This window comes from Apodemus sylvaticus, chromosome 19 (assembly GCF_947179515.1).
Source record: "Apodemus sylvaticus chromosome 19, mApoSyl1.1, whole genome shotgun sequence".
NCBI lineage: Eukaryota > Metazoa > Chordata > Mammalia > Rodentia > Muridae > Apodemus > Apodemus sylvaticus.
In genome coordinates, this window is record NC_067490.1 from 34447267 (window position 1) to 34459507 (window position 12241).

Sequence of the window (12241 nt, forward strand, 5' to 3'; positions counted from 1 at the left end):
ATAAAACCACAGTCATTAAAGGTCTTCGGGTCTGAATGGACAAAATATTCAGAGAAAGGTATTTAATTGGCTTAAAAGGTAGCAGAGAGCAGATGTTGGTAAGGTTATTAGGTGATGTGTAACTTTAGCACAAACCTTTCTCGACCCCGCCCACCCCACCGCAATAGAGAAAACCTATTTCCAAAGGGGTTGAACTGATGTGAAATTTGCACACCAGGGAAACAGTTTTATTTTCTATCTCCTAGGTCAAGACTAAACAATACACTAGAAGGAAAAGTTATATTTTCCAATGGGGGAAAATAAAAACTGAGTTAGTGTTCAAGCACATTACTTATTTTGTGTAGGTATTGTTATCATAAGACATATCAAAATCTCTCAATGTGACTGCTCACAGAAGAAGGCAGGCAAAGAGACCAGGGCCTGTGGGTAGACAGCCTCAGAGCTTCTGCCTGCCACGTTTAGGACTTGTTGAGGTCCTACTTTGCAATCTGGACTTACTTTATGAGACACCCCACTACCCACAAGTGTTTTGCTTTGCTTGTTGGCTTAAAATGTTGACTTGAATTGCCCCAAATTACATAAATATTTATACAAACCCTGTAACTCCATCAAGGATCCATTTGCGTGGTATTGAAGTCAGCCAAGCTACAGAGAACTTCCACACTGACACATTACAGTTTTCTACATTATAAAGGTCCGTGGTGTTTCCTAATTTTCTGTGTTGGGTGTAGGGGAGACATTCTTAAAGACAACAGAACTGATTAAATAGTGATGTATTAAGCTTTATTGGGATGCTGTAGCATTCTTTGTGAGTAGAGTTGCTTTTCCTTATATTCTGTTAGGTGGGTATCAAGTGTGATCCAGTTGCCAGACTTTTCAGTGGTGACATTTTTATCACTAAGTGACCAGAGCATGAGTTACTAACAGAGATTTCTCCATAATAGTACCTTGACTCAAAGAGGTGGCATGAGCAGTGGGACTCCACAATAAAGATAATTTCCATGTTGTCATACTTCCAGAAAGGTACTGTGTAACTAAGAGGGTGGAGGCCATGGTTTTTCCAGTGCCTTGATTAACTTCCATGACATCATTAAGAAAAAAAAAAACTAATTATTGAGGAGAGTGATATAAGAAAAGACAGAAAAAGAAGTTAAAAACATATAACCCATATTTCTAGGGTTTCTTTAAGCTGCAAAAATGGGACAGACCCTATCTTGTAGTTACAGGGCTTGACAGGGCTTGACTAGATGAATCTCCTAGGCCAAGAGGAAGCCAGTGGCCTGGAATAAGCAGAAAAGGAAATACAAAATGGCTAAAATGTTTGTTTTGTATCTATTCCTAGAATAGAGAATTATATGGTCAGTTTCCCCTCCCCACAAGGGTCACAGCACAAAATTCTCATTGAACAGGCAATCCAACAGATGACAGAGGAAACCATTAGCCACAAGATCACCAGGATGGGCAAGCTTCTGTGGCATGCATCATTTATATAGTCAGTGCAAAACAAACAAACAAAAAGTATGATTCTTAAAAAGTGACTTGCCATAGAAAAGTTGGGATTTATGTTGAGTAGGTGAGGGTCTGACAATAATTCCCATCAGGAATAAAAAACTTTCTGAAAGTCAGTGTAATAACAGTAACAATCAATAATAAAGATCATAGTAACAGTGATATTTGTTTTTGATTCAAAAATTTTCACAGTAATCAATGGAGGGGTGGGGACTGGGTCAGAATACACACTATCAAAGCCTCTCTCTGAGTCAGGTGGATTGATGCCTGTGTCTTCAGTGGTCTTCAGCTTCTTCCTTTGAGGAAAGGAGGGTTAGCTACCTTGCGGTCCACCTGTAAAACTGCACCTACTAAATACCTTTCTCTATGTACAATACAGAGGTGATGGGCAAACACATGGCCTCTGAGTTGTCCTCAGTGGGCAGGGCAGGTCTTCTCCTAGGCCACACGTACATGGGGCTCTTCTTCTGTCTCCTGGCCCAGGCTGGTGTAGGTGACTGAAGGCTCTACCTGAGCTGTGCTGGGTAAGTCCACGACAGGTCCTGAAGGATTACGGAATTGCTTGTACACTCGAGGATCCTGGGCTATGTATGTAGAGGTGGAGGAATACAGCACCAGCCCGATGAGGATGGTGAAGAAAGACAGGAGGTAAAGACCTGAAAACTGAAACACAAAAGCAAGGTGATTTAGCAGCAAAGTGTAGTCACTGATAGGTTAACGATGTCCTGGGTAGGAGAAGCTGCCCAGCACAGGAACATGCAACTTGATGAGGTAGCTGATATTCTTGATAGAAAGTGAATATTCTCCTAACCTGACTTTGTCTTATTGATCCCCTTTGTCTTTTTTTTTTTTTTTTCTAGGCATTGTGGCTAATGAGAGGAACATTTAGCTAATTATCCCTAAAATGCCCATCTGAGCACCTGAATTGCTTGGGAAGGCTAGTTAAGCACAAATTAGAATACATCAAATTCAAAGCAAAAAAAGCAAAAAAGAAAAATCTCCCTCATCACTCGGTAAAGACTTGGTTGTCTGTGGCCTCATTATACTTAGAAGAAATATATATTTCATTGTAAGGCATAATGAAGTGACCAGCTAAGAGGCCTCGCTGGCAGCAGTGGCAGGCACTTAGTTCACATTAATCCAAAGCAGACGTGATTTGTCTCTCCAGTGAGAACTATTATTGACCTCAGTAACTATCGTTGCAAGATAAGATTATCCTTGAACAGAGAGAGTCAGTAAAACGCAACATTCCTCCCCTTGGCATCAAAAGGCAAACCAATCAGGATTAAACGTACTGTGTTATTGTTTTTCCTAAGGCTTTGAAGTTTCAAAAGCTTCCTAAGCCATTTGATTGACAGTTCAGAGGGGTTTTCATTTTGTTGTTGTTGTTTGGTTGTTTGGTTTGCTGTGTGTGTGTGTGTGTGTGTGTGTGTTGGAAGAGTGGTTGGTATACGTTTATAATGTCAAGAATGCTTATAAAAAGTTGATACCCTGGAGCTTCTTTGGGAGATATGTTGGGTAGTTTATCAGGGGAGGATAAGGTAACAACAACAACAACAACAACAACAACAAAACCAGTAAATATTGCCAATTTTTCTCATTCCTTTATTCTTGACTTATTTACTCATTCACCCCTTCATGGCTTCTTACAATAGCTTCCATATCTAAAATATGCAACTACATACCAAGGAAATAGAACTGTAAAAATAAGCCTAGCTCTTGCCGTCAAGGATTTAATAGGCCATGGGGAAACAGAAGTACACACAGACCAAAACAATACAATACAATTAGGGCACACCAAACCTTATTTCAGTCAATTGCAATCAGCTCACTTATAGAGAGAATGCTCTGTTCACTGTGTGGAAGCTTCACTTATCAATAAAATTGCCTATAGCCAATGAGGAAATAGAAGGTGGGAGTTCTGGCAGAAAGAGGGAGGATTCTGGAACAGAGATGGATGTAGGAAAGGAGATTGGACTCCAATGATGACGGAGATGGTCACATGAAACTGAGGACCAGCTACACAGTATGAATTAGAATAGGATAAATAGGTAATTAAGTTATGAGCTAGTTGGGGAACAAGTCGAGGGATTAGCCTAGGCATTTATTCATATATAAGAAGTCTCTGAGTTATTAATTTGAGAAAGAGAATGAGTGAAAACACAGTTACAGATGGCTCCAACTACACCCAGTCTTGCCTACTGTGTAGTTTGAGAATGCTTCTCATAGACTCATATATTTGAATACCTGGTCCCCAATTTGTGAAGGATTAGGAGGTGTGGCCTTCTTGGAGGAAATGTGTCACTGGGGCTAGGCTTTGAAGTTTCAAAAGCTCGTGACATTCTCAGTTCGTTCTGCTTCTAAACTGTCTCAAGATGTATGAGTTCCCAGCTACTGCTCCAGTGCCATGTGTTCTGCTTGCTGCCATCCTGTCCACCATGATGATCATGGACTCACTCTCTAAAACTCTAAATCCCAAATAAATGCTTTCTACTATATGTTGCCTTGGCCATGGTATCGTATCACAGTAATAGAGCAGTAACTAAAACAACAACATAGAAAAGATCTGATAGAAAAGATCTATTTTATTTTCATTGTCCATTTTTTTTGTAGCTCATACTTTAGAACAGCTATTCTCAAGCTGCAGATTATAACCCATTTCCTACTTGAAAACCCTTTCACAGGGGTCGCATGCCACATATCCTGCATATCAGATATTTAGATTGTTATAACAGTAGCAAAATTACAGTTATGATGTAGCAACAAAAAATTAATTTTATGGTTGGGGTTTTACCATGACATGAGGAACTGTATTAAAGGGTGGCAGCCTAAGGAAGGTTGACAGCCACTCTTTTAGAAGTAACAGGTGGTAAGCAAGGACGCACCGAAGCTAGAAGAGCGGAAGACAGGAAAGTGATCCAGAACATGAAGGTAAGTTACATGGCGGATGTGAATGAGCTAAGGAGATGCTGGTTCAACCACGGAAAAGGCAATTTTGGAAATGACACAGGAAAAAAAATTTCCTTGTGGGTAACCATCTTGCTACAGTGTACTTTCTCTCCAGCTTTTTCTGTCTGCAGGACCAAGGTAGTTAAGACGAAAGGCTGTTTTCTGATTTTCTTCCTACAGAACTCTTTGCTCTGTTTCCCAATCCCTTCTCTTTCTCACATTCTGGCCAGATGGCAACCCGTCTGAATGTGGATTTATATACTAGACTCGGCTTGGAACAGATCCACTTAATTAACTTGAAATAATTAATTAGGTGTTCCTTAATGAAAATAAATGTGCCTTCTTCTCTGAGTCACAATTTTTAAAAATCGGGGAAAGAAGGCGAGCATCTCGGTGCTGCCTTTCCTGATCCCAGGAAGCCTGTTCATCTCCAGACTCACCTCCTGAAATCCTGAATGCCACATCCGTCAGCTGGCACTTAGCATGCTGAACGGCTTTGCTTCTAGCATCATCATCATTTTCAATATTTTATGAATGACTCTTGCTACTCTGCTCATATGTTTTTGTTTCAAGCAAAGACTGTCTTTGTGGCCTTAGGTACTTACTGCTCTTGCTGATCCTGAAAACAGGGAGGCCAACAACGGACCACTGCCTTCTAACCCTCAAGCTAGAATCAAGTCTTAGGTCTAACCCTTCCTTGCTGTGATGCTTGTCGAATTTCTTGTGCCTTCAGGTTCAAGTTTCCACATCAATCAATACCTGTACTGTACACAATCAGTCTAAGGATCAGATTAGATAAAACATGTAAAACACTTGGGACAGCCACCTTGCCACAGACATGCAATTTATATTAGTTTCATTGCCACTGTTGTGGCTATACCATTTATAAGGACATGAAACTATACAATTGTGCCATAAATCTACAACTGTCTATTTTCTGAGGCATAGCTTCAGGATGACAGCACATAGCATATTGCCAATTTATTTCTACTTAATTCATATAGAACTCACTCTAATTTTTTTCTCAAAAGATGGATAGGTTGTAACTCCATATAACAGGATCATCTTGGAAGTCACCCAAGAGGTTTTATTAATACATAGTAGAGAACGTTTTCATTTATCCTAGGAAGGAATAGCCTGGCAAACATTGGTATTAATAAGAATAAATACCGAATATCATAAATGGTGACAGAAACATTTAACTTATTTTCCAAAGGATAAGATGTTTAATTTTCTTCTGTCTTTTTAGCCTTATTAAAAAAAATAATAATGAGCATTCTGATGAGGTACTTAATGGGATAATCTATAGTTCTGGATGTCACATTTACAGAGCATTTGTTTCAAAAAGTCAATCAGGCAAACAAAACTTCTATGCGGTCTGTGTACCTAACTTACTAATGGCAGAATTGTACTTTCTGTCCCATAAGCTAGCAGAACAGGACTGCCCCTGGGACCACCGGAGTGAGGTGAGAGCTTTATGCACTTCAGACAAGGTGAATCTCAGGGAGAAACTGGTCTGCACCAAGAAACAGGGCTGCCTAAGTGTACTTGGTGGTTATAACTTTAGCTAATGGAGACCCCTAGCAACCTGAGTGCTCTGTGGTAGGACATCCAGCCAACATTTCATCTGTCTTATAGTTTGAAGGAGCAGAGGAAGGATGTGTTCTGTATCATCACTAGTCCCTCTGATCCTTTGATACTGTTCCTGTCTTCACAGGTCTTTGGGAAATGGCCTGGTAAACATTGTGTGGCAAAAATACCTGAGTATTGCTCAAGGCAAGTCCTTGTGATGGAGTAGCCAGCAAGGCAGATTATAATGCCTCTTCATTGAGGCATTCAATCCAGATATAGAGCATTGACATATGATTGAGCCTTATGTAATGTGGCATTCAGCACATAATGGTGATTAAGGACAGACCCAATTTTCACTTTGTTTTGACATTAGACATGCAAGTTAAATTACCCACAAGTTCATTAGACATTGACCTATATAAATAGAAAGATAGTAGCCATGCGTACAAGAGATTCACCATCCTAGCCAGGGGAATAAAGACATTTCTGTTGAGGTTTAGTCTTTTGCTATGTACCATAATGCTAAATGTTGACCCCCAAGACCTGGTTGCCTCAGAGACTAGAGAATCCACAAGCAGAGCCAAGTGATGCTATGTAAGCTTGCCCCCAAGTTATTTTTGTTTGTTGTCTTAGTCAGGGTTTCTATTCCTGCACAAACATCATGACCAAGAAGCAAGTTGGGAAGGAAAGGGTTTATTGAGCTTACACTTCCACATTGCAGTTCATCACTAAAGGAAGTCAGGACTGGAACTTAAGCAGGTCAGGAAGCAGGAGCTGATGCAGAGGCCATGGAGGCCTCTTACTGGCTTGCTTCCCCTGACTTGCTCAGCCTGCTTTCTTATAGAACCCAAGAATACAGCCCAGAGATGGTACCACCCACAAGGGGCCCTCCCCCTTGATCACTAATTGAGAAAATGCCCCACAGCTGTATCTCATGGAGGCACTTCCCCAACTGAAACTCCTTTTTCTGTGATAACTCCAGCCTGTGTCAAGTTGACACTCAAAACCAGCCAGTACAATTGGTGAATAAAGATGCGATAGCCAATAGCTGGACAGAAGAGAGAAAGGCAGGGTTTTGGGTTCCCAGGTTGGGAGAGACCCACGAGGGGGAGAAGAACGTGAATGGAGGAAGAAGCCACCATGGGATAAGAATCTTAAAATACGGCCATGAGAATTGGCTAATTTCAATTAAGAGCAGCCCAGAGGAAACATGGCAAATTATATAAAAGGATTATTGGCTGGGAATAGAGTATAGACATCTGCCCAGCTCTTCTGCTGATTAAAGCTTATTATAAATATAAAGGTTGTGTGTGTCTTTTATCCAGGAACTAAATGGTCAAAGGTGGGGTAGAAACCCTGGATTGGAATTAAAAATTTCTATAACACATTCTATTGACTAAATAAAACAAAATGCTAATGATAAACATGACGTGTTAGTTGAATGTAATGCTATTTCTGTGGAGACCAGCTAAATAGGAATCCTTAGTCTGTTGAGCCCCTACATTACACAGCTATTGAAGATGGACACTTTGTGGAAAAAGTATACTTTAAAGGAAAATTGTACAACTTGGGTGTCCAGGAGTTGGAGGGAGAAGATATCTCAGTAACTGGAGTCCACCCTGTTGCTATGCGTTTCTCAGTGGACTTGGGGCCACACATTTAGCCTCAAAGAGCAGTTGTTGGATACAGAGCAGGAGAGTCTGGTGGCCTGTTTAGGGCACGCTGGAAGCTGTGTCCTAATTAGGATGCTCTGATGAGAGTCTCTGCCTGAACCTAATCTGCTACCCCTGGTCTGTGCCAATTGTTATTTGAGCCAAGGAAACCAGACAGACCTGGCTCCAGAGAAATACAAACACAGACATATTGGTACGGGACTGCCTAATTGTGCTACTGCACGTAAAATGGAAAAAAAAAGTTATTATTCGGCCTATTAAAATATGAAACTTTGACTTCTGGGTTTACCAAATGGAAATAGATGAACGGGTGATAGACAAGCTTTTTCCAAATACTTTCCAACTCCCCAAGTTGTATCCTGTTGGCTCACTTTACTTTTCCTCTTTCCTTTGTCTTACCTTTTGATGGGAAAACAAAAGCTCTTATTAGATATTGCAATACTCCTTTCTTCTATAAATACCTTGAAAGATACCAAACATGAGCATTACTTAACATCTACTGACGATCACCGAAATCAGATGTTTCTAGAGAGGACAAATACTTCTTCCTAATGCCCTCCAATATTCTTTCCCTGGGTAATTCAAACCTGAAATTCATGCTAATGTAATCAGGGCAGAAAAGAAAGTGCCTTAGCAAGAATGCCAAATGGGTTGTCTAGCCAATTCGGAAAACCAAGCTGTTATTAAGATTTGCTATGCAGAAAATGATTCATTCTCTAGGAATCAAAGGTGTTGGAAAGGGGTGAAGTGGCCTTGAGGTTGTCAGCCTCTCTGGATGCTGGTCATTATAATCCATGCAATCCTTTGTCTTCACAGTAGTTCCTGTCTGGTTTATGAGGTCTTTCATTTGGTTTGCAAGACCAATTCACTTGGTATTATAGTTTGTGCAGCCAATCCCAATAAAGTTCCTTTACAGGCAAATGTCCTCCCCTGTGGGTAATTTCACACATGAGTGCAGCAACAGAGAACTTAAAATGGACTTCTGCCATTATCTTTTATATGACAAACAGACACTTCTACTTGGCTTGATGAATTGATAGAAAGCCTCGTTCATGTAGATTTTCATTTCCTAGAGTCCAGTAAAAAAGACTATACTAGTCAAGGGGCTTACTCCATGGGAGTATTTAATTACAGGCTCAGTTTAAACCAAGGCTGCTCAATGGCTCATTTTTGTAACTTTCCCTTGAACCCTTGTTATCACATTCCACAGTTAAGACAGAATTGCATTTGTGTGGGAGGTTACTAAGTAGCCCTCGACTTCACTGGAGTTCTTGTATCACAATACATCTCTTTCCCTCAGAACAACAATAGATGCACCAAGGGCTGGGGTAATTTAGAAGGTGACCATGTGTGAAAACTTTTGAAGTCTCTCTTGTTTGTAGATATGTGTGGAGGTCACACATCCCAAAGACCACTGTCCCACTTCAGTGGAATCGAGGGATAGACACAAAAGTTTTGGTTCCGGGAGAAGGAAGCTCTCCTCAGGAAATAGGACAATGATCACACTGAAAGAAATTGAGATTGTCACATGGCCACTTTGTATTCCTGCTTTTGAATGAACAGGAAAGGAAGGGAGTCAGCTGGCTCAGAGATTACTCCTGATTGCTGTGAAACCTAAACACAGAGGCAAGATGGAAATTTTCTGGGATACAGGTCACTGTGATAGCACTTTAATCCTGTGATTAAAGTCAATGTAAAACTACAACAATCTTATCTATGCAGGATTCCAGTGACTCAAACCCTTCTGGAATGATAGTTTGTGTCATTTGAATGGAAAAGATGATGATCCACTGATGAACAATACAGTCACAGAAGCTAGATGGGAACAGATTGCCACCCAGAGTCCTAGGAGAGAATGCAGCTCCCTTTAACCTAATCTTTGGTCAGTAATATTCTATTTATAGACTCCTGGCATCCAAACTGTTAGAGAATTAAGTTTTCATTGTTTTTGAGTCACCACATTTGTGGCTGTATGAAATGAAGAGGGTTGGCATTTAGTCATTCACTCAACTATTAAGTAGTACCTGGGAGCTAAGATCCTGGATCCTCTCTGCTAACTCAATCTGTTCAATAAACACAATTGAGTTCCTACTGTGTCCTGTACTTGAACGATGATGATAAACATAGTGAGTGCAACTCTAGTTTCCAAAGACTGACAGTAAGTTCTAGTGATAGATTTGTAATATAGGAAAGTGTTCAGAAGGACCAGAGGTGTATATCCCTGATAGGATCCGGAGGAAAAACACCCAGAAAGAGGGACATTGAGAATAGAATTCCCAAGAAGCACAGGACCTATATAGGTTAAGAGCCTAAGGACATACCGTGTTGGTCATGTCTAATACTTGATGGTGACTCTCAGACAAGTGTTTACTTTATCTCCATGCTCATCTTTAATGACCTATAAGGAAGTTGGTATTATCTCCTCTTTTCTAAGAGAAAAGACTATAAAGCATGGGATAATTTCGGGTGGATGTTGGAGCCATCGGCAGAGGCAGGGTTTAGAAGTCAATCAAGAAATTATGTTTTACTTTAAAATACAATGAGAAAGAAGTATCACGATCACTTGGTAGGTGAACATATTCTAATTTGTAACTGAAAGGGATCACTTTAATTGCTGGTAGAAGATGAAAGGGAAGAGGATAAAGAAAAAGATCAAGACATGAGTGTGTGGTTGGAACTCATGATGGCAGGAGAAGAGAATCCATTTTAATGGAAGGCAGATGAAATGTGGAGGATAAAAAAGACAGAAGTTAATATTGAAACTCAGTTACCAAAAGTGACTGTTTCTAAGAAATTCTCTCTCTCTCTCTCTCTCTCTCTCTCTCTCTCTCTCTCTGTGTGTGTGTGTGTGTGTATCTGTGTATTCATGAATGTATGTGTATGCAAGCACAAGTTTGTGTTCATGGGAACCAGAGGAAAACTTTAGGTATCACTACTCAGGAGCTATCCCCATTTATTTTTTGAGACAAGGTCTTTTACTGGTGTAAAACTCACCAAGTAGGCTAGGCTGGCAGGCCAGTGAGCCCCAGTTATCTCTGCCCATCTCTGCTTGCTAGTGCTGAGATTACAAGTGTATACTAGCACGTCTGGCCTCTATAAACGCTTTTTTGCATTGATCTCAAGTCTTCATGCTTGCAAGGAAAGAACTTTACTAAACCTCTTGAGGCCAAGTACGATTCTTTGGTGCCTTTTCCACAGTTTCTCTATTCTCCAATATAAGATGTTATTTTTTTAATCATTAAGGGTTTAAATTTATCTTTCATATTGCTAGTATAAGCTATGTATTCTTCAGGGTATAATTTCTACCTATATTTATTCCATAAATTTTTTGCATTATTTAATTTATAACCTTCCTATGCTTGAAAATGTTCTAGGAAAACGACAGTCAAATGAGAACAACAGAAGTTGCTAAATTAGGCATGCAGATTTTAGTAAACACAACTGCTGTCGACTGCTTCTAAAATATTTCCTGTATACTGCCTCGGAGGAGAACAGAACACTGTAAGTGTCCTGATGCTTGGGGGAAATGCCACATAGTGGAAGGTTTAGTGGTGACAGATGACATAGTGCCTGGAGATCTTGACCCGTGGCTAAAGTCTGTTCTCCCTCATCTACTTGGCATCTAACTGCTTAGTGGGCTAGGTTACCATCATTTTTATTCACTCTACAAGCTTGTGCTCAAGCTTGTAGGCACAAAACACACTGCTGCTGAACAATGAGAGGACTCAGCTTTCATTTAACATCGGTATGAATTATTGATGACTATGGAAGCCATTTTTCCTTCATTCATTCATAGAAATGAGCTGGGACTAAGAGATATCATGATGATGGCTGGGGGAGAGGACCTCTTGACAAACGGACACATAGCTTTCTTCCTCCAACTGCTCTGGGATTCTGTCTTCGTTTGCTTTCCCGTGTCTGATCGTAGTATGAAGGACAGGAGAATAAAATAAATGGATGAGTAATTTATGAGAAAAAAATTTTTTTGGCATGATGTTGTCAAGGAATGAATGTAGTCATGTACTGGCTCTGGGAATCAGCTCTAGGTATAGAAGCTTGGATTATGTCAATAAAATCTTACAGGGCCATAATTATTGAATTGCATAGCACTGTAAAATCTTTGAAATCTCTGGAGTACTGCAATAATGTGAGATATTAAATAACGCTGATAGAATTGTAGCCTTTTAAATTAAGTTTTGGAACTATTATAAAAATAGATTTACTCCTGAGTTTTTAATCTTAGCTATTCTGACTAGTGTGAGGTGAAATCTCAGTGATTTACATTTCCCTCATGACTAATGATGTTGAACATTTCTTAAGGTGCTTCTCAGCCATTCGAAATTCTTCAGATGAAAATTCTTTGTTTAGCTCTGTACATTTTTAAATAGGTTTATTTGGCTCTCTGGAGCCTACCTTCTTGAGTCCTTTGTATATATTGTACATTAGCCCTCTGTTGGATGTAGAGTTGGTGAAGATCTTTTCTCAATTTCTTGGTTGTCGTTTTGAGACAGCAGGTGTTGGCAAGGATGTGGAGAAAG

At 40.0% G+C, this 12241-nt stretch overlaps 1 protein-coding gene across 1 annotated transcript in view; it reads right to left on the reverse strand.

The window, feature by feature from the left end:
* Positions 1-1703: 1703 nt before the first annotated feature.
* Positions 1704-12241, reverse strand: part of Slc35f1 (solute carrier family 35 member F1) — a 454331-nt gene continuing 443793 nt past the window's right edge. Inside the window, exon 8 of the mRNA XM_052163630.1 lies at positions 1704-2172. Coding sequence (XP_052019590.1) covers positions 1948-2172 — 225 coding nt within the window. The 3' untranslated portion in view covers positions 1704-1947. The remainder of the gene's footprint in view (positions 2173-12241) is intronic.